This window comes from Diorhabda carinulata, chromosome X (assembly GCF_026250575.1).
Source record: "Diorhabda carinulata isolate Delta chromosome X, icDioCari1.1, whole genome shotgun sequence".
In the NCBI taxonomy this organism is placed as follows: Eukaryota; Metazoa; Arthropoda; class Insecta; order Coleoptera; family Chrysomelidae; genus Diorhabda; species Diorhabda carinulata.
In genome coordinates, this window is record NC_079472.1 from 67,154,613 (window position 1) to 67,178,345 (window position 23,733).

Sequence of the window (23,733 nt, forward strand, 5' to 3'; positions counted from 1 at the left end):
ACAGCATGTGTGGACAATGAATACCATTGAAATATCATCACACTCATATAATACGGTCATATAAAGCGCACTATGGCCTTCACGGTGCAAAAGAATGACAGACCATCGAATTAGTTCCCATTTGCACCTTTGCACAACCATGTGCGAATTTAATCACATGTTGCAAAGCGCCTACCACATAGTGATTCCTCAATCCTACCAACGAGATCAAAGTCACAGGGCGAAATGTCGGGAGAGTACGGTGGGTGCTCTAGTTATCCTTTCTCCAACGGATCTGCTCAGCACAGTTTACTAATATACCAAATCCGTACGTTTCTCCCGTACCAGTCACACAAGAAATTTCCTGTAGTAATGTGACATCACTGTTCTGTCATAAAAAAAGTACCAAACAATGACACCCCTGACGTTATACTCGACGATCACCATCGATTCGACTGGGGAAGGATTCTGATGGAACTTCTGCCTGCTTGGTGACCCATCATGTTATCACTAAGTGCTCACGCGATTCGTTACTTCCATCTCGCACGGCATTCACTAATTGACTGATTTCACAGCATTTTAGGAGTGAATATAAGGTATAAAAATAATCAATCTAATGTGAATGGATAGGTAGGGTGATGTCTATCAAATTTCTACTAGGATACCTTTGTATAGAAAAGTAGTGATAAAAAGTTTGGCAATAAAATTAGGAAAATGTGATGTAGTAACCCTGTAAAGTATTCATAGGGGATGGTGTATGTGGTAACAAGAATTCAAATATTTTTATGCCTATATCAATTTCAAAATATTAAACCCGCGAACAAAACCATTTGGCAGATATTTGAAATAGATAATTTCTCAATTCAACCAAGAGTTTTATTTCTCATATTAGTTTTCGTAAAAGTTCAATTCAGATTGAATGTGTCAATCATGTATTGCGATTTGTTATGATTTTTAATAAACAGTTGCATGTTTTTGAGTTAATATGATTTAAAAAAATTCGTTTCCTATTGTTTGAACTGCATTTGTGTTATATTTGATGCTTTTGTTTTTTTTTTTCTATTAGGCAACTAGAACTGGCTAGAAAGGAAGCTGAAAGAGAAAAAATTATTGATGATATAGCCAGAAAAATGTGTGAACAAAAGGTAAGTTTATCATTTTTACTATAATTCGAAAACATTATCGTAAGTACTGAACTGAGGTTTTGTTTCCGATGATAAATTTCCAAGTATGTCAATTTTTCAGTTATGCTTCTAAATGTTATTATACTAAGCAAACTTGTTGTTGTAATAGTTTTGGAATTTATTCCAGTACTCTACATATATCTTGAAGACCTAGGACGTAAATTTTAATTTAACTACTCTCTGTGTCTGTTCTGTTACCATTTGAAATACTTCCTGTACTATATTCTGCCACTTCCTATTGTCATTTTATTCTTCTATTCATTTTCTAGTTTTCTTTTTATTTCGATATTCTAAATTGTCTATTCTTTAGTCTTTCCATCCGAATACTATTTTCGTTTTTAAAATATTCCGTAAAACGGAAGACGATTGCTTTATAAAGATCACAATCACTACAATAGGATGATGAAAATCGGTGTCGATGCACTTTAATTCTAATTAGTAGAAACATGCAAAAAATATTGGTTGTGTTCAAATAATTGATATTACACGGAATTAACGGGTACGAGGTACGAATATTAAAGAGAATGAAGGTACTACAATGGTAGTGTACAGGTAGCTATTGCAGTACAGCAAAGAGTTGTAAAATTTCACAGAAAAATTGTAACTGAAACTTCCAATTTATTGAAAGAGGTGTATGTTAGTGATTGTCCACTGGAGGCATGTGTTTTTAAGTAATTTAAGCGGAAAGACGTTCTAAATGATGTTCCACTAAGTTGTTTTTTCATATGAAAAATTAAAGACAACATCTAAAAAAACGCTAATCTATTTCTATTTAACCATAGTGAGCTACCTGTTTTGGACCTACGTGGCTTACCTATTCTGGCTTTAAAAAGCTTGTAAGTACCGTAGTCTTTGTTTAGGGTTTGCCTCACACTCACAAATGAGGTGTACGGTGGTTTATTTCGGTTCCTTACAAAAGCGACAAGAGCTGTCGGGAGTTTTTCCCATGTTCTTCAGATGGTAGTTCAGCAGTGTCCATTAAACATAAAAGTAACTCTCTTTAGCTCGTCTTTGTTCAATGAAAGGACATTTCCAGACTCCAGGAAAGAAGTATTTTCGATTTTTTCAGATCTGGAGTCTTATTCCATGTTCCTGTTTTTTTTTTTTCGATTTTCTACTTTTTTATGACAATGACTTGATTATTATTAGACTTATCTTTGTCTATATTTGGGATAAACTTTTCATAATAACACGAATTTCAGGAAAAGCAACGGGAAAGAGAAGAAATAATTCAAGACTTGCAAGAAGAGGAACAAAGAGCAATTATAGATAAGCGTCATAGAGAAGATGTAGAAAAACAACTCAGAATAAAATTAGAAACTCGAGAATGCTTAACTCAACAAATGCAAGACAGGCAAGAACGAGCCAGGCAAGAGGCAGAAGAGGATAGAAAATACAAAGAAGAGGTATGTATATATGTATTTGCTGAAGGACTTTACGGAAACTATGATTGGATTAAACTGATCATGATCTGAATGCTCGGAAACTAACCCAAATCACGTTCATTGTTGTTCGGAAACTGATCGAGTCGCAGTCACATGATAGAATCCTTTCTACCCTGGTAGACCAGTGGGTGATTGCGATCAACTGACGGGTTGTTTCATGATCTATGGTTTTTTGAACTTTAAAAATAATTTAGTACATTTAAATGGCCGTCTACTATTAATTCTCATAAGAGGCGTAATTGAATCGAGGACTTTCGACGTGGCTTAAACCAACAGCAGCATGAAGGGCGTCCAAAATCGGTTGTTGTGCCAGAAAACATCGATACTGTGAGTAGGTTGATGTTGCAAGATCGTTATATAACATACTGTGAGATTGAGGCGTACTTGGGCATTAGTTCCACTCTCGCATACATTCAATATGGCGTGAACATTTAGCTGTCAAAAAGATTTATTCGCGTTGGAACCGCATGATTTAACAATCGCTCAAAAAAAGCTCGTGTCGATTTGTGTAAAGAAATGCTGAAAAAATTCAATCGTAGTGTTTCAAAAAACATCTATAAAATCGTCGGATCATGGATCTATGTATATAAACCTGAAACTAAATAACAATCGACTGTATGGGTGTTTCAAGACGAGCCAAATTCAATAAAAATTGTTCGTGCACGAAGCCTGTTTCCGGAATAACTGGACATGTCGCCACCATTCCATTAGAGCAACGTAGAACGGTCAATTCTGAACGGTAAAACAGAATTTGCTTGCCAAAAGTGTTCGAAACAATCAGGGAAACCAATCGCAGAAGACGAATCAGTTTCCACCACGACAATGCGACTTTTCACACATCAGTTCAACCAAAAACGTTTTTGAGCATTCAAAACATCGAATTGACAGCTCATCTGCCATACAGTTCTTGTTTGGCAAATAATGATTTCTTTTTATACCCGCATATCAAAAATAAATTGCGAGGTCAATGTCTTTCTACACCTGAAGGAGCAGTGATGCGTTAAAATCACATGTTTTGGGGGTATTTCAATCGGAATGGGAAAAATGCTTCGACAATTGGTTCAAATTCATACCAAAGTGTATTGATCTTAGTAGAGAGTATTTTGAAAAACAATAAAGCAATATCCATTGTAAAAATTCTTATTTGTATATCTCAAAACTTAGTAGCAACCCTTGTAGGTTACTGAGGTTGTTTTATTATACAACTAAATAAATAACATGGAAGAATTAACGCACAAAAAAGTAATGAAAATCAAAATTTCTTGTAGGTCAGGTTTTAAATTTGAAATCTTCGCCAAAAATTGAACACAACACAACTCACGTTCTGGGTTAAGATCTGCATTTAGCTAATGGATGGTCTACCTGAACCTAGGTTATAGTTTCCTAAAACTCCTTTAGTCTTATTTTGATTTCATTTATATGATGAACTTTTTTCTAGCTGTTGACCAAATTAGCGGAAGATGCAAAACTGGAACAGCTATCCGATCAAAAGAGGAGACTAAAAATGCTGCAATTTAAAAGGGATATTGAACAGATGATGAAAGAAAGAAGACAGAAATATGCTGAGGAATTCCAGTTATTGATAGAAATAGAAAAAGATGAACAACGAAAAGAGGAAGCCAGGTAAAGTTATACACCATATATTTTAGTTTTAGTTTATTTTTAGTTAAATTGAATTCAAATTTTTGTTTTGTTAAAATTTTTAAGCAACAGTTTGATCTGTTCCCTATATATTATAGAGGATATCATGTACGGTGGCTATTAAGTAAACGAGACCAGCGGTGCTATAGAAAAAGTATGCATGCACCAAAGGTTAGCCTGTAGCATAACCTTTCTAATGTGGTATCTACCGTGTCTGCAGAAAATCCAGTGTAACCGTAGCCTTCGCTTGTATAGGGGCTGGTTTTTTGTTTCACCGTAAAAATGATTGACGTAAAAATAAAACAAAATATTGTTGTGACTAGTAATAAACAATCAAAAGCTTGAGATACAAAAGTAAGTTATATGGAGCCTCCAATAGATCTTCCCTTGTCGTTGGAAAATCTAATGAATTTCATTATGTGAGATTGCTTCTAAGAGGTCACGTCCTCGATCCTACATGCTTCATGCATTTTCTGCGTTGTTTTGTGATGGATAATGCATTTTGTAACAAGGTGATAACACTGTTCTCGTCAGATTCTGCTAGACTTAGTCTCATCATGCGATTCTATAAATTTTAAAGTCTTTTTCATCTTTTTATTGATGTTTACAGTATCACCACCTACATACAAAAACAAAGTTTGCATCACTCAAAAGCTTGAATCCAGTAATCTTTTGAATACTCTTAAAAAATGAATTCATTACTTCATCTATCTCATCCTCATCATCATCGTGAAACGACTACCACATAAATGTTCCTTTAGGCTAAAGAAGTCATACATGTTTCCTGTAATTGGATGTTGATCTTAAAGCTAAATTGCTTTTACTAATCCAGTACTAAGAAAGAAAACTGTGTACGTAATTTTCTTGATAGTTCTTTGCTTTTTCATCAATATTGGTGTTTTTAAATCTTCTTGAATTCAAAAGACAACTCATCTGGCGGGCAGGAATATCATATAATGCTAAATTCTCTTTCTTTTGGAATTTAGTTTGCTAAAATTCAAAATAATACATATTTTAAAATATTTCTCAATATTAAAATATCAATAGAATCTAAAAAATCTACATCATGATTTTCCACTTAAGTATTTTATTTTTTAATAGACAATAAAGATCATTATGTGGATATTTTTTTTCCAATCAATTAGATGCTTTCAAATCCACCGGTATGTTATTTTGAGTAGTATTTTTATTTTATCAAATTAAACTTTGTTAAGAAATAAGATTTGATAATATATAAGGCAATGATTATTAATTTCATCACCTTATAATAATGTAGGAGAAATTTTCAAAGATATCATTGCTAAAAAACTAAAACTCAATTTTCATCATCTACCTGTAGAGGGAATTTTGTCAACAGAGATAAAATGTCAAACGTTCTTTCCATTACAGAAAATATTTTCAAATAATGTTTCTCTATTTTCAGACGTCGCATCATAGAAGAAGAACGAATAAAGATGCTGCAGCAACATGTCAAAAATCTCATTGGATATTTACCTAAAGGGTTGTTAAAAGCTGAAGATTTGCCACATTTGGGAGCAGATTTTGTATCAAGTGCATTAAAAGATGATCCTTCTACTAGTAATGCATTTAATGTTTGTGATAAAAGTTAGAGATTGTGTATTTTACTATTCATTGAGCCAAATATGTATTATATTAAATGTATCTTTTAATGAATTACTTTCTTGCTTACTAAGCTAAAAATGGTGATATTTTACATTATTTTCTGAATAGTTTTATAATAAATTATTCTCTCAGGTTACATTTTTTACATGCCTTACTTTTAATCCATAATGACATGAGATACAGGGTTTATTTTCATAGAAAACACGGGATATTTTCATATAAATATCAAGAAACTGTTCTGTAGGTTGGCTATATAGTCAAATGTTCCTTTTGACCTTTTGAAACTGCTTTGCTCTCGCAAATTGTACGATGTGATGGAAATCACTTGAAGAAGTGTTGAAATTATCTGATATTGTGTGGTCTTCTACTTTGACTAGTTTGTAAATTTTCTCATCTTTCACTACCCAACCTATAGTACAAAATGTCGATTTCCAAGCTGTTTAGGAATCTTCTATTTAAGTCCTTTAGCCTATCTCACAAAAAAACGTTCTAAAAGAAATCAGTTAATAAAGTGTAGTCTACCCAGTTGGTTGACTAAATATTACATCCCTGTTGTGAACCACATAAATATATTAACTTGCACTCACCAGTATTGAGCCAACATGTCTAATATTAATATTGGATTTTGTAATTTATTCGCTCAGTATTTATTAGTTTTATTATTTACAAACAATTGAAAAAATTTCTTTTTCAATTACCAGTAAAAGGCCGACCTTTGGAATTTTAGTTATTACGATTATTTCTACTGAGTTGTTAGAAATTTTGTTTCGAATCATATAAATATTGTTCTGACGCATTAGTCATTACATGGAAGACTTTCCACCGTTTCTACTTGACTATCGGAAAAAAAATTTGACGTTTAATTCAGAAATTTAAATAATCTCTGATACGGGCTTCTGCAACGTCACATAGCTCCTTCCAGTTGCTATTTCCATCGATCTTCGTTGTTGCATTGTGATAGGATTGATTAGAATATGCAAAATAACATATTGGCAGGTATAAGTTTGAAATGAGAAATTCTTGTAGAGCAGTAAACTAATGAACTTTATTCAATTTATATACTCATACATATGAAATACTAATTTTATTGTCCGCAAGCATTCTCGTCATCACGTGGTAGTATCTTATCATTTAAACGGATGAACTTGAGTAAAGGACAGAAAGTACCACAACCAGGAATTTGGAGCAGTTTTGGTCCTTCTCCCGTCCAATTATCGAAAAATATCTTAAATCCCGGAATACCTTTCACCAAATGAAACTCGAAGATAATATGGGAACCGTAGTCTGGAATTTGATTTTTATAAACACCCAAAGAAATGAGTATTGATGCAATGTTGTTTTCATGAGCGGAGTAAAGATAAATTTTTTTACTTAGTCTTCCATCATTGGCAAAAAGTCTTTTTCGAGAATCGTGTATTATTTTTTTTAGTAAGGCTCCTGCGAACATTTTACGTAATTGGTAATTACCCACAAATACGTAATATTGGCGGATGACCATTTCTTCCAAAATTTCTGGATACACTGGTTTCGTCCATTCGGGTAATTGAAGTCCAAACTCTTTTTGGGTTCTTAGTCCATAATACAATAAAAATACATCGAAAAATGTGGAAATATTTCCTCCAGTTTTTTGTTTGAGGTACTCAAAAACTTTTTCATATTTTTTTAATGATTCTTTCATCGGTTCAGTTTGCATTAGGTTATTAGTTTCTATCAACCAGTTTGGACAGGCCAAAGGTAGAAGTAACTGGAATAAAGAGTACACTTATTACTCTAAATATCATCTGCTTATTTTAATTTTATAAATTTTCAGTCCAATCATACTCGTGTGAATGAATCAATTCTAAATGGAGGAAAAATATACACATATAAGGTGAATCATGTATTTCTACATCCACCTGTAAAAATAAGTGATGCGATCCAAATTTTCAGTTAATTGTAAGCAATTGAGTACCATTAAGAGATTCATACTATACTATTTTTCAAATATATTCATTTTCAAAAACTTACACTATCTTGATTAGAAGGTAAATAGTTATATGGAACCGGTTGCCAATATCCAATTTGCTTGGCAAATTCATCATTCTCATCGGGAGGAAATAAACCTGCTAATACTAATTGTAAAGACATCTTTGTTCTATTGGTATCTGTACTACGGGCGTCTATCATTTCTGGGTAATAAAAGTCTCCAAGAAAATCATTGTATCTTTGTCTCAAATTTTTGCCCACGTTAAATTCTCTGCTTTTTCCAGCCTAAAAAAAATTAAATGTAAATAAGTAAATTCAATATTCAATTGTATTTTGGTTTTGTGTGTAGATAGCTCAAATTAAAGTAGGATATTGTTATGTTCATATTTATTTTATATAATGTTTTTCTTGAAACTTTCAGCAGGCCTACGAAGAGAGTATTTTGTTAAGAATCCAGATAGAATTCGAGAACTGTTGACAATAAGAATGTCCCAGGAGCAGTTTAATATGAGGCACACTATCGTTTATCAGTTTTTCATTAATGAATTGAGGATTATAAAGGACTACGGAGTTTCAATGAACGAGTTTTTGACCAATAAGACATTTCTTCGTCTCCTCCTATAGTCCTTCTTCTAAAGTGAATTTTTAAATTACATGGGAATTGTTAGATTAAGGTTATAGTATCCTCAAAGGTCATAGAATTGAAGGATATTCAAGTTATCATAATAATAATAATAATTTGTCGAGAGCATTTTTCTATATTTTTTGGATTCTTATCAATTTCTTCCTTTTACAATCAGCTTACACCAAAACTTCTGATTTAGATTCATTAGATAAAAACGCAATAAATAAGTGGAATTAGCTTTCTTTTATGATGAATATGACTAAATTGCATTTTTAGATCAGATTTTTGAACATATCTGGAGTGAATGACTTTTATCGCCAGTTATTTTCATCCCTATTATGATTTGTTTATACTTCATAAAACTACTTGTTTTAAATTAAACGTTGCGAAAACCCAGATATTACTTAATAATGAGAGAGACACAAGTCTTTGAATGAAATTTATAATTTGAAATATCTGCCGAATAGTTTTTATTCGATTTTGTATACAGGTTGTGGCGCGAAAAGTTTGATCAAAAGTTATGGTGGATACAGTTACGTTAAAAATGTGTTATTGCGTTGGTTGTGTGTAGTTAAACTATAGATTTTGGTATATCCATTTTAAATAGAGATATATCCATCAAAATCGAGGCTAGTGATGTGTAAATTGTGACTAATAAACAACAGGTGCTTGCTCGCTAACTCCATATGTTCAACTCATTGATATTTCATACAAAGTGTTTGAAACTTAGCCGCTAACATTCTTATTTTAAATAGAACATTTTCTATACCTAACCTACCAACCACTTTTGATATTTTCTCACTTAAAATATAATAATACTCAATTATTTCAACATTAGTAAAGGGTAGGACATGGCTGTCAAAGATTTGATAGTTAGAACATTAATTATTCATAATATTTAAAAGTTTTCTTTACTTTATAGTATTTATAGTAAATAACGGCGAATGAAGGAATGCGGGAATGAAGACCTACTTCTCGTAAAAACAAAGATTGAAAGAGTACTAATTTCCTAAAGAGCATAAATAGTTATTTATGCATCAAGTGAGTGAAGTAATACTTTTTTTACGAGTAGGACGGTTTGACCGGCAATTCCTACGAGTGAAGAAAACTTCATTTACTCACGAATTTCATACAAAATTTTTTCTACGTCCGTACACTTTTATTTTGTAATAGTAATTTTAAAAGTGCAACTGTGAGCATTATTAATTTGAAGTGAAGAAGAAGTACTACATTACTATTGGTACTTGAATTGGCAACATTTAACGAGTTCAAACAAATAACATCGTCTATAGTTGTATTAGTACTTATTGGATTTTTGGTAGGATCATGAACATTTACAAAGTTGCTTCAAATCGAAATAGTTGTTCTCGTTAAAATTTTCATTACGGAATCCATTTTGTTTGTTATTGAGTCGTCTACGTAACCCTCCGCAACTGTGTTGGATTTCCACCTACCGTGCTTATATAGTTGAACAGTAAATCGTCGTTGAACATGAGTTTTTGTACCAGGTACTGTACATGTACTGTATCAGTACTGTGAGAAACATTTCCGGTATTATTAATAACGTTACACATCATTTTATATAGTTCCTCCCTCCGCAAAGCTCCTGCGATTCCGAATATTGAAGCAACCAGAAAGATGTTACATTCAAATTTGTTGCTTTTTTTTGTCATACCTCATGCATGAGATAATGATCGATCTTCTAGAGCTCGCAACACAACTGATTTATTTTTCAAATATGCAATGAGTTTCGAGTAGGTGTTTACTGATGCCTACATCGTTATTTACCTTTAGGGTGCCCTTTAGTTTTGAATAAATCGACCAAAGTGTTGAAGAATTCCATATTTTGGATTTAGTTTCAAAGTAAGTTAGTAACACTCTTACTATGAAGCTGTTTATGCATTTTTTTATTTCTGATTTCTCAAGGAGAAGAATCATAGTCGCTGCAGTTGCCGAATCAACAACATCTTCTGGTGTGCTGGTTATACTTTCTACACTATTACTCTCAATCACTAATAATAATACTACAGTCCTTTTAATTAGACATAAAAAGATTTTCTTGAATCAATATCAAGAAATGAAAGTGTGACAGTTTATCGGAAAAAAGAATTGACATGAGAAAAAGCGTTCACAGTCCACTATTTTGATAAAACAACTTTATAATTGCGTTAAAAAATGACACATTACGGCATTATAACGAACGTAGCAAAAAGCATTTTATTATATTTCTATATTACATATGTGATGCTTTTCTTTTCATTATCAGGTGAACTACTCACATTGGTTAGTTGTCCGTGTCCTAAAGGATAGAAATCTATGTATTGGTAGGGATCATTGGGATATATTGCATCCATCGATTCTGCTGTTCTATTTCCATGTCTGAAGATCTGAAAAGTTTCATTTCAATTTATTTTATATCGAAAATTTTGCCAAAGGTCGAAGGATTTGAATTAAGTGAAATGTCATACTGAGTGGGCGGTATAATTCAGGAGGTAAAAAAAAGAAAGATGGAAAAATAAGTCTTCAACTCTTGCACATAACATTTCTGACAAGCTGGTATGGAACTTATAAGTCGAAACTTAAGGTGAAGGCATAAAAAGGCGAAGTTGTCAGATATATTATCTAAAATTGCTAATCTTAACATACAGTTGTCCTGTTGATTCGTGACATATCTTAGAACTAATTCGAAAAAAACGTTATATTAATTCCTTATTTGGCAAGTCGTGAAACGTAATCCCCTTTAAGCACCATACACTTTTCCCAGCCTTGTTCAATGAGTTCGGTACCCCTTTTATAATAAGAATCGTCAAACGCAACAAAATAGCCTTTACCTGCCGATATCAACTTTCCATTGTTTGAAAACCTTTTCGTTTTTGCTTGATTTCTTCGTTCAAACGTTGCAATAAATTCGCATAATACTCGCCGTTGATAGTTTTTGCTTTTTCAAGATAGTGAATGAAAATTATCTAACGCGCATCCCAAAAAAATAGACGACATCACCTTGCTTGCACCCGTCTTTGCCTTTTTTTTAGCCAGTCCATTGTTTTGATTGTTCTTTTATTTCGGGTGTGAAGTGATGGATCCACGTTCCATCCATGGTTATGAAACGGCGCCAATTTCTGTGAAACATAGCCGAACACTCGATCGAAACATCTTCACGAGCTGTTTTTCTTTCACTGTAAGCAAACGCGGCACCCATCCTGCGCACAGCTTTCTCATGTCCAAATTTTCAGTTAATATGCGATATCCTGCACTTTTTGAAATGCCTACTATGTCTGCGAACTCTCACTAGACGATCATCCAGTACCTTTGTGAATTTTCTTTAATATTTCTGGAGACGTAAAACTCTGCTACGTAATATTTTACTGTGGATAACGAAGGAGCAGTGTCACCCAGAATAGAATCTAGCTCAGCTTCTATATTGGTTAGAAGGCTACCAAATAAATACTAAACAACGTATCGTCTTCAAACTTAAAACTTATGCTGTATAGATTATGTACTTTCTAATACAATGGTATTTTTCAAGCAACTACCGTCATCTCTAGGTCAGGCCGGGTACTTTTGAGACCATCCTCGTATATTACCATACTCAATAGGTATTTAAAAAACCGTAGAATTCTACCATTCACGAACTATTTACTCATTTAATTCAATATTAATTAAAAATGTTTTCATTATAATATAAATTTCAATTTAGTTATTTTTCTTCAATCTTTTCTCATTATGACATCTGCCTATTATGTTTAAAACCCAGTAGCGACTGATTCTAATAGACCGCGAAAAATTTTACCAACAAAGTTTCATACATATCAACGGTGTAAATACTACAGTATTTTTGTGCCTTATTTGCACCGAAAATGTAAACATTTTTGAGAATAAAATATTTTCTTTTACAGCTCTTTTTGATAATTATTGAAAGTAGAAACAGTTTTTATGGTTTAAATATATCATGAGCCTACACATTTTGTATTCACTTTCTGGATGAGAATCTCAAGGTCTTTGCGAACCGAAATCATTGATTCTAACAAATTTCAAATTATTGAGTCATCCTGAGAGTAATTTCAAAGAAATTTGTTCATTAGCTACATTTGTCAAGAGACTCATTTTTGATTTTAGTTTATGTCAGTGGGGAGAATATAGTAAAGAATTGTTGGCATGGCGGCGATAGAAAATAAGAAAGAGAAAACTTGAGAGAATGATTTTGTAAAATATTAAAAAACAATACCAGTAATCAACTACATAAAGTTGAAGTCTCCTATCGTTCGAAAACAGGAGGGTAGAGAAACAATTGTCTTTAGAACCATGTAAGGAAATCACAGTAATCGTTAGATATAACTTGTTGAATTTTTGACCAAAATTCCATTTACACACTAAAATTGAAAATATGTTGTTTATGATTTTCTCAGTAGTTTCAAACGCAACATGATTAATCAATGAAACTATTATAGTACAGTCACTCAAGGTTTTCATAACCGATCTCGTTGAACTTCCATCTATTTTTATGGGAATTCGTGAATAGTAAAATGATACTTCGAGAAACAAATGAGACAGTACCAACTTACGCTCTTAACCTGGGGGTAGAGGCCCCCCCTTATCCGGGGTGAAAATTATTTTATTAAGAAACTTCAGAAATCGATAGAGGAACCAATTTTAAGTAAATTTTGTCGAATAAAGTTAGTGAAATAAATCAATACCTTTTGAATTAGGAAAAGTAAAAAATAAATAAACATAAGTTGTCACAAAAAAGTTGTCATTACCATAATTGAGGCTAATGAATTTCTTCTCTAAATACTAATTCAAAGGGAGCTATAGATAATTGCATTTTATAAAATATACTTACTAAACACTTTCTAAAGTATTTAGAAATATCTATAAAATGTGCTCTAGAAGAAGTCAATTTGATAGCATTAAAATTAAGCAAGTTATGATGAATCTTTTAGTATAAAGTGAAAAATAAAAATCACGCTATTTCCACGAAAATTATAATTTATAGTAAGCCTTATGAGACTAAGCCTCTGTTGTTATTTGTTACACAGCAGTGTTGATTAAAATCAATCTATGTCTTTATATACATTTTATTTACATCTTCATACATATACATCATCTATCACTTATATCTTACAAAACCAACCATGTGTTAAAAACACGGTAAAACCATATATCCACTTAACCTTACTTTTCTCGATAATAATCAACTACAAAAACAAAACTATGTACATAGAACATTTAACTACTATTTCTACAAATCAAGCGCCATCTCTATAAGAAAGCATTAACTTAAAATAACTCCTAAAGATTTCTATTATAACAGCCTCTTTATTTGACCGGCTAAAAATGCATTTTTTTGAAAAAAAAAATATGATTTGTAAAGATCAGTGTGCTGCAAATTCTCGTAAATTTCATTTTGATAATAACTCCACAAATGCTCAATATATGAAATTTGAGAATATTAATAAAATTTTAAATATATTAATAAAGTTAATCATAACTGATAAAAAATATTCTAAATCATTAAAGCTATTAAAGCTTATAAGAAATTTATAATATCTTTATGACAACTGGTAGTTTTTAAGAGTGGAAAGTTACATAATAAATGAATAATTACTTCAAAACTCTGTAACTGAGATTTTAATTCTGTAATGTATTATTTAAATGATTGAAGTTTTTGAAAACCAATTTCTTCGATGTATATTTATTAAGGGAGTAGTTTTTAAGGGGTGAAATTTCTCAGTTACTCAAATAAAAATAATATAAATATTAAAACAAACTGTTACTGTAATGTTAATAAACTTTTTAATATTTTAAAAATACAAAAGGGTTGAATAATTGATTAAAATCATAAATAAAATGTTGATTTTATCTAATTAAACGAGATTACTTAAGCCAGAATCTTTAAATGTGCATTTTTTCCCTTTTTAACAGAAGGGGTAGATTTCACCGCTAAAATTCAAGAAGCCCAAGTATGGCATATGTCACTTTTTGAGTTAAAGACAAACTATACCCAATCCCTGATATTCATGTAAATCGATGGAGGTCCACCGAAATTGGAAGCAATATGTTGAAACAGTAAGCTGTATACATATATTTTTGTTTATGTTCCTTTTATTCTATGATTATGTTAAAAAAGAAGAAGATTTTTTTTATCGATGATATACTTTTCATAACCTGTGTATTGTATTATAAAGGTTGGCCTACCACGTGTAATTTCTCTTATAATTTAAAGTACATACATAAATAAAGTATTTGGATGTAAATCACGACACAATAGTTGATTTTTACCTTCGTTCACTGTACTATTAATATACATATAAGGATATTAGCTAATCAAGCAAATCAAATGCTAGAATTTTACCACAATCAAGATTGACGTAGGGAAAATAAAAATACAATAAAATTATTGAACTTACCACATTGACAAGAAGTAAAGTGCTTTTGTTTTTTTCAGCTATCGCACTCAATTCCTCTTCCAGCATGTAATCTTTATTTTCAACAACTTCTCTCGGCAGGTTCAAGTTAATCAAGTCTGTATCATCGTTAGGAATATCAAAATAATTTTCTGAAGATGAATTATCAGCTACGTTGGAGTCGCTAACATTTTTTTGCGATTTCCAGTTGTCAACAACATCTTTCATTAAACTCAACACTTTAGCTTCTGAAAAAGCTAAAAATAGCACCGAAATATACAAAGTGGCTACTCTCATCTCCAGCTCCAATATCAACCTTCTTGATTTGTTTATCCTCTTTTATTGCGAACAAACTTATTTATATACTCTTTCAATCATTAAGGCTAGAGGGTAAGCATACTATGTTTTGTGACTATTATCTGGCCGCTCATTACAGAGAGTAATCACTGTACATAGTGCGTGAGAGAGAAATTGTAAGCCTGAATCACACCATACACAACACTAAAAGGTAGTTAGTGGCAAATTTGAATTGAATTTTAAATGCTTTTTTCAAACTAACATTTTCATTTGAATTTTAAATACTTTATTGTAATATCATATTATATAAATAATACTTTTATTTATCAATTGCATAGCATTCATACATTAAAATCTTTGTTCATTTAGTTAACTACTAAATGTTATACCTTTCTTTGATTTTTTAAAAAGTATATATAATTATTATTTTAATCGTAATTTTGTTTTCCCTAACCTTAAATAGCTAGACGTTTTTTCAAATTTATGGTATGTTTTATTCAAATACGTATCAAAGGTTATAAAGTAAATTCATACAAAACGATATAAATAATAATAATAATAATCTTTATAAACAACATAAGGTCCTTTGCTGAATAAATTCTTTGTTTTCAAAAAAGGTGGTTGAGAAAGATATAAGGGCGGATGAATTTTTATTTTAATCTAAATCGGAATCTGATACCGACGAGGACGAATCAGCTCTTAAATTTATTATTAGAGGTTCCACTTGTTTTTCCATTAAATTATCAATGTCCCACATTTTCTATCGAGAAAAGCGGACATGTTGGATTGCCTTACTCCAATTGGTTTGGGTAATATTATTTAAAGCTTTAGTAAATAAAGTTTGGACATCACTAATTTTAAATGTTATGTTTTTCCTTGCCACCTCACCCTTGATTTGTGCCCATATGAGTTCAATTGGCTTGAATTCACAATGGTAAGGTGGCAATCGTAAAACAATTTTTATTTTTCTCTTTGGCCATCTCATCAACGACATATCTTTGGACTAATGGCCGATTCTCTTTAACCAATGCCAATAGTTCTGCCCGCACCATATTGTTTTCAAAATGAATATTTCGTTCCCTTAACCACTGTTGTATGTCCGCTTTTCTTGTGGAACTTGTAGGACACTGGTCTAATTTTCTGGAATGATAGGATGCATTGTCCTTTACAATGACTGATCCGTCCTCAAGTTTATTTAAAATTCCCTTAAACCAACCCTCGAACCTATCTGAGTTCATCTGCTCATGATAGTCACCCGTTTTCTTGGATTGAAACATATCTAGACCATTTTCGGAGCCAATATGTAAGATTATTAATCTTTGTCCTTTGCCCGTCGGGTTTTTTAAGCCCGTTGAAAGGCCACGGATAAATGCATCTCGTACACTTAAGACTGTAGTTTCAGTCCACACTTTGTTCACCGTGTGACTGGCATTTACCCAAGTCTCGTCAAGATAATATATTTTTCTTCCTTCCTCCTCGAATTTTTTAATATCCCTTAGAAATCTTCTTCTCCAATTAATTATTACTTTTTTTTTCTTTCAAAACGCAGTTTAACATGCGCTATTATACAGTCACAATTCTTGCATGTTAGAAATGTAGTTTAATTTTTAATTTTAATCAAAGTAAATAAATAACATAATAAAACAAAAGCTTAAAATAATTATTAATATAAAATTTTTAGAATATAATAATATTGAATTAATGTAACGTTCAGCTGTGTGAACTTGACTTTCTCAGACATTGCTTCAGCCAATACGAATCGTTACAAAAGGTACCACTAGCATCCCATAAGCCGATCACGCGTTTTTATTGCTCTCACTACCGACCGGCCAGATTATATATAGGTTGCATTCTCAATCACGATACACATACACTAGTATGCTTATGCGCAGATACGCGCCATCTCTCTCGCACAGTGTGACGTCAAGCTGGAATCAAAGTGTGAAGTATAATGTATGATGGATACATGTTTTATTTTAATTTTAAAAGTAATATTTGATACAAAGACATGTCTATATATGAATTATATACATGGTTATTGAATTCCACGTTCTTAAAGCTGCCGCTCGTTCTAAATTTAGACGCTTTGCATTATGTGGAATTAAACAGATAATAAATTAAAACAAAAAAGACACCAAAAAATTAGTAGCTATCTAATTAAACGTTATACATGGTCTAGGTACTTGAATAATAGAACATATTAATAATAATAGAATATAACTCACAAAAAAATTGGAAGAATCTGAACATAATCCAAGGAAAGTGTTTTTTTTTTTTTCAGCATTGTTGAATTTAATTGGCAGTTATTGAAACTAATTCTTCAGTCTTAATATGTCCGTGCTCTTCTAAGGCAAATGACACTGATGTATCTGGTAATAAACTTACAGTTTGTTGAGCCACTTAATGAAAAATTCTATTTTCTCTGCTCGAAGAGCCTCTATGCATCTTGAAAATTCTGATTCTAATATCTGAACTACCTGCCATAATTCTTCATTCGGATATAGAATAGAGTCTCTGGATACTGTTTTCAGTCAGTCAGATGTTTCATTTGTTTTTGTGGAAATACCTAGAGAATATCTATTTCTAAGTTTATATGCGACATACCTTGCAACATATTTTAAGCATTCGAGACCTATGTTTTCTTTGATTTCAAAATTCTGCATAACATTTAAGACTGAATTTTATCCTCTCGACAATAGGCTCCTATCCACTACTCTGCCAAGTCTTCATTTTTTGGAAATCCAAAGTATTTAATACCTGTTTCTTTGGTATTTCGATTGGTGTTTTTACATATAGCCAAGTCACAACCCGGCATTATGATTTTATAATAGAAAGTTCAATCTTTCAAAAAAAATTAAAAACAGTTATGTCAATTCTACAATAGACTGGCTAAGCCGTTAAGTACAAAAAATATCATAAATACACAAAAACCCGGTACCTAAATAAATACAACTCCAATGTAATCTAAATGGTAAAAAACATTCTGATGTGTGGGTGTTTTGTGAATAAGTAAGGGTGCTTCAATTAATTTCCTGGAAAATCAAGCATTTTTTATTGGTAAATTGCAATTTTTTTTTGTAAATAGCAGATCGTTAAGATATTATCAACAGTTATTAACTATTAACTTCTCATTTCGATACAAATTATGTTATAATTCTCGGCTGCCGCTAAGATGTAGGTGGAGAAGACGTTTCATGGAGAGGGACATTCTAATGCTTTCGCCATTAGTTTTAATTTTGAATTTTTATGGAAATTAAGTTAAGACATGTTGTAAATTAAACAAATTCCATTCAATCTTAAATGATAAAAGATAGGAAACCCCTTTAATAATTATCAGCATTGCTCAGTTTTCCAAAAATTTCAATTTTCTGCGAAAACAAGCTTCCTTCATGGTAGCTTGAAACCTTGAGACAATAATAATATTTTTATTTATTGATCTTATATTAAATGTAAAATCATTGAGCCTTATTCCTTTGAAAGGTAGCGAAAATAATAAATAATCATTAAGATCAAATAAACTTCCTGGATAATACATCGTTATTTTAGATAAAAACGGCCTTATCACATCTCCACCTTTAAAATGACCACAGGTTATCAGGTTGATCACTTATTTTTGTTTATAGAAATGTCGGAAATGTTACCTACACACGTATTTTATCAAAAAAAAAATAAGTATTTTTTACTGAAATATCTTAAACTATGCATTTGTCTGATAAACATGTCATTCATGAATCCAAAATTAACAAAGATATGTTTTTCTTTTCTCTAAGACATTTTAGATAAATCGATAAGATAACTTCTATTTTCAGCAAGAGTTGATATAATAATGTGAAATGGTGTGTGGGTGCAGAAGGGAATTCTCCAAAAAACTTTTTGTAATTTGTAGGAATTCAAAAATTTTTTATTTGACACTTTGCCTATTTCTAACCACACTAATAACAGACTCGCAACCTATCTCATATTTGTAATTGATTTTGGTAGCGTATGTAAAACCAAAAAATAAACATTCGAGTTTTGAAGGTGTACTGAATATCATTGTTTTGTTATTGCCGAGATTTTCAAATATTCCAAGTTTATCGATTATTGTGGCTCAGATTTCACTTATGCCATGTGCTAAATTTTTCGGTTTTCAATTAATATGTCGATTCCTCACTTCAATTCGAATCTATTTAGGTCGAGTTATTTCACATTTAGATTTATTATTTTCACCACCTTATAAAGGTAACAATATAATGAATTGTTTGCATGTTTATGTGGTGACATCTTCGCAAATTCACTGGTAAGTCAAGTGTCTCTAAAGTATATTTTGTGTATTTCACATATAGAGCTCAAAGAATTATCATTCTATATCGACAATGGTATAGGCTGGATTTTATTATTTTTTACTTTCCAAAAATTTATTTCTAATTATGTGAAAATGTCTATTTACTGTTATTTGTTCAGATACATTAGATAACTATTAGTCCATTTTAAGGAGCTAATTTCATCCACAAAATTTTCCCAATCTAATCTTAACTCCTACTCTACCCTTTTTGAAATGGAACATTTAGCAAGAATTGTGGTGTTCTAAAATTTTCTCTTGAAAAAACATTAAATTTATTCGATCCAAAATTCAATTTCCGATTAATTAATTCTCCGATAATGAATATCTGAGTATTAGAAAGCTTGGAATACATAAACTAGTTGGCGTCGACATCGAAATTTATTTATTTTCTTCAACCATTTGGGTATATTTTTTATTGAATTTTCTTGAGTTCGAAAATAGATCAATCTACGAACGTATATGAATAATAATTGATATATTTTCCAAAAGTCATTGTCTTCGATTAAAATTGAATTGTATCCGTTTTTAATAAATTTAAATAAAGTGTCAAGAAAAGGAGATAATTATTCCATATTCCCTGTTTCTGAAGTTAACTCTTCATGGCGATTGGTAATATTAAAGTAAAATAGTAAATTATCAATTCATCTACTTTTACTGGAGAATTTCAATTATAGTTTCCGAATCCATTCTCCATATAATTAAAAAAATTAAAGTATATTTAAGACCAACTTCCGTCCAGCTATTTTTTCAAATATTCACAAATCAATGGAGTTGTGTTCTAATAAAAATCTTTAGGAGTTATTTTAAGTTAATGCTTTCTTATAGAGATGGCGCTTGATTTGTAGAAATAGTAGTTTAATGTTCTATGTATATAGTTTTGTTTTTGTAGTTGATATTATTGAGAAAAGTAAGGTTAAGTGTATATATGGTTTTACCGGGTTTTTAGCACGTGGTTGGTTTTATAAGGTATAAGTGATAGATTATGTATATATATGAAGATGTAAATAAAATGTATATAAAAAACCTAGATTGATTTTAATCAACACTGCTGTGTAACAAATAACAACAAGTTGTATTAACCAAAACGATAGTTTCACAATTTCACAATTTTGGAACAAATTCCTGTTCATCTATGACAGTGACATGGCAGTAGGGATAGAGGATTCAACAGTAACCAAATCACAGAATATTTTCATCAGCAAATTTACATTGTTCAAAAGTTGTTGAATTTATTTAGAACTTGACAATTCCCATTGTTTTTGAACACGTTTTCCAATTTGCTTTCCGAAAATTCGTCTAGTTTTGCGTAATTACTGTAAGTGATTTTATCGAATACGTCTTGAACAATATCTAGAGTTATATTTTCAAATTCCAAATCTCATTATTATATTATAGTTAATATTTAACGAGTCTATTTTAATATGAAAAACAAAATTAAAAAAAAATTTCCGTTTGGAAAGTTGACAGTAATAATAATTGCGACTTGGATTATTATAATAACAGTTGAGTAAATCATTTGTCACTATAATGGAGGATGTTTCTTAATGAGAGCCAAATTCTCAGTTTTGAACGAATGAAAGCGATGGAAAAAGTGGAGCATTTTATAGAACCATTTCTGCATTTACACGTCTTTTGAAAATAGCAGGTTACCGTATTTATAAGGTGCAGCTGACTGGGTGATTCGATCTTGAAATTTTTCCCCAAAATAGTGAATAATCTCCCGGAAGAATGATCGAATCTTATCTTTGTTCTGTAGTCATAAATTTTTCGAAGGAGGGGTCAGGATCGTTGATCCTTTTCTTGATTGAGTATGTACATACCTAGGGATTTTTTGTAATTTTGGAGAAAATACCTTTTTTTCGTTGGGTTGTGCAACCATACTTTGTTTACTTCTTTGGAATCACTATTTTTGCATTCTGTCGCTTGCATCTCGAAGAATTGAGGAAACCAATTTGTATACATCATCCATTCTCCTTCTCAATGGGATCTCACATAATCTTCTCCCGCTCGATCTTCTCCAGGTCAAACGTCAAATTCTAGGTCACAGGAAGTCTCATTTCACGTCCAAATAGAATTTTGCCGGTGGACTTAATAATAGCAGATCGATAAGCTATTGCAAACAGTGGGTTGATACCGATCCTAATCTCTTTGGTGACTGAACATTACTTCAGGGCAGGTATCTTCTAATGGTTCTGTTCATTCTGTTTTTCATTTCCAACCCGTCAAATATTTCCTGGAACACATACGCGATAATAATGTCATCTTGATTAGGGATCATGATAATTTCCATCAATTTTGTAAAATAATCCATTATGACTTAGATATTTTAAGATTATACTGTTTCATGGTTGCCTTTGTCTTGCATTGTGGTCAATTACTCGTAGCTTAAGTCGTAATTTTTTCACTTCAATCTTTCACAATATAGTAGCTATTCATCCAATAAAATCTCGTAAGAAGTCGCTGATAATCTCTTGATGGACTGACGTTAAACTTCTTCAGCACCTCGGCTACTCTCGTTTTCGGAATGACAAGCTGCCTCCTCTTGGAATCATCGTTTTCAACGATACTTTTAACAGACCGTATTCCAGGACAAGGGTGTTCGCTTTGGTTTAAGAACACTTGCTGAAACAACTTCTTTCTTTTGGGTTTTCGAACACTTAAATCGGTTGAGTTGGAGAGGAGCTAGGCGCGGACATTCAACGTGGAGTTATGGATTTTTGTAGGTTTTTGACAATTTTTCTACATTCAAAGATCTATATCTCAGGTTCTATTCAAGATAGAGACTTCGTTTTGGTTTAAGAACACTCGCTGAAACAACTTCTTTCTTTTGAGTTTTGAACACTTAAATCGGTTGAGTTGGAGAGGAGCTAGGCGCGGACATTCAACGTGGAGTTATGGATTTTTGTAGGTTTTTGGCAATTTTTCTACATTCAAAGATCTATATCTCAGGTTCTATTCAAGATAGAGACTTCGTTTTGGTTTAAGAACACTCGCTGAAACAACTTCTTTCTTTTGAGTTTTCGAACACTTAAATCGGTTGAGTTGGAGAGGAGCTAGGCGCGGACATTCAATGTGGAGTTATGGATTTTTGTAGGTTTTGTAGGTTTTTGGCAATTTTTCTACATTCAAAGATCTATATCCCAGGTTCTAATATAGCTACAGAGTTCGATTTGGTTTAAGAACACTCGCTGAAACACCTTCTTTCTTTTGGGTTTTCGAACACTTAAATCGGTTGAGTTGGAGAGGAGCTAGGCGCGGACATTCAACGTGGAGTTATGGATTTTTGTAGGTTTTTGGCAATTTTTCTACATTCAAAGATCTATATCTCAGGTTCTAATATAGCTACAGAGTTCGCTTTGGTTTAAGAACACTCGCTGAAACACCTTCTTTCTTTTGGGTTTTCGAACACTTAAATCGGTTGAGTTGGAGAGGAGCTAGGCGCGGACATTCAATGTGGAGTTATGGATTTTTGTAGGTTTTGTAGGTTTTTGGCAATTTTTCTACATTCAAAGATCTATATCCCAGGTTCTAATATAGCTACAGAGTTCGATTTGGTTTAAGAACACTCGCTGAAACACCTTCTTTCTTTTGGGTTTTCGAACACTTAAATCGGTTGAGTTGGAGAGGAGCTAGGCGCGGACATTCAACGTGGAGTTATGGATTTTTGTAGGTTTTTGGCAATTTTTCTACATTCAAAGATCTATATCTCAGGTTCTAATATAGCTACAGAGTTCGCTTTGGTTTAAGAACACTCGCTGAAACACCTTCTTTCTTTTGGGTTTTCGAACACTTAAATCGGTTGAGTTGGAGAGGAGCTAGGCGCGGACATTCAACGTGGAGTTATGGATTTTTGTAGGTTTTTGGCAATTTCTCTACATTCAAAGATCTATATCCCAGGTTCTAATATAGCTACAGAGTTCGTTTTGGTTTAAGAACACTCGCTGAAACACGTTCTTTCTTTTGAGTTTTTGAACACTTAAATCGGTTGAGTTGGAGAGGAGCTAGGCGCGGACATTCAATGTGGAGTTATGGATTTTTGTAGGTTTTTGGCAATTTTTCTACATTCAAAGATCTATATCTCAGGTTCTAATATAGCTACAGAGTTCGTTCTTTTCTATTATAATGATTTCTGATACTTATTTAATGGATTCGATGCGAGCGAAGCCGAGGGTAAAAGCTAGTAACTTAATATTTATGACTGTTAATTACATGAATCGGTAGATCACCCACAAAAATAGTATAAAAA

At 31.9% G+C, this 23,733-nt stretch overlaps 2 protein-coding genes across 3 annotated transcripts in view; one reads left to right on the forward strand and one right to left on the reverse strand.

Annotated features, from left to right (window-relative positions):
- Positions 1-8,066, forward strand: part of LOC130902263 (meiosis-specific nuclear structural protein 1-like) — a 17,868-nt gene extending 9,802 nt beyond the window's left edge. For both annotated transcript variants that reach the window (XM_057814247.1, XM_057814246.1), the window contains 4 exons: positions 1,046-1,124; positions 2,366-2,569; positions 4,047-4,231; positions 5,673-8,066. In XM_057814247.1, coding sequence (XP_057670230.1) covers positions 1,046-1,124; positions 2,366-2,569; positions 4,047-4,231; positions 5,673-5,859 — 655 coding nt within the window. In that variant the 3' untranslated portion in view covers positions 5,860-8,066. The remainder of the gene's footprint in view (positions 1-1,045; positions 1,125-2,365; positions 2,570-4,046; positions 4,232-5,672) is intronic.
- On the reverse strand, positions 6,890-15,532 carry LOC130902264 (venom acid phosphatase Acph-1-like). The gene is made up of 4 exons (XM_057814248.1): positions 14,870-15,532; positions 10,742-10,849; positions 7,880-8,122; positions 6,890-7,616 (listed from the first exon to the last, which is right to left on the reverse strand). Exons 1-4 carry the CDS (start codon positions 15,161-15,163, stop codon positions 6,957-6,959), a joined length of 1,305 nt encoding a protein of 434 aa, XP_057670231.1. The 5' UTR covers positions 15,164-15,532; the 3' UTR covers positions 6,890-6,956.
- Between the last annotated feature and the right edge of the window lie 8,201 nt (positions 15,533-23,733).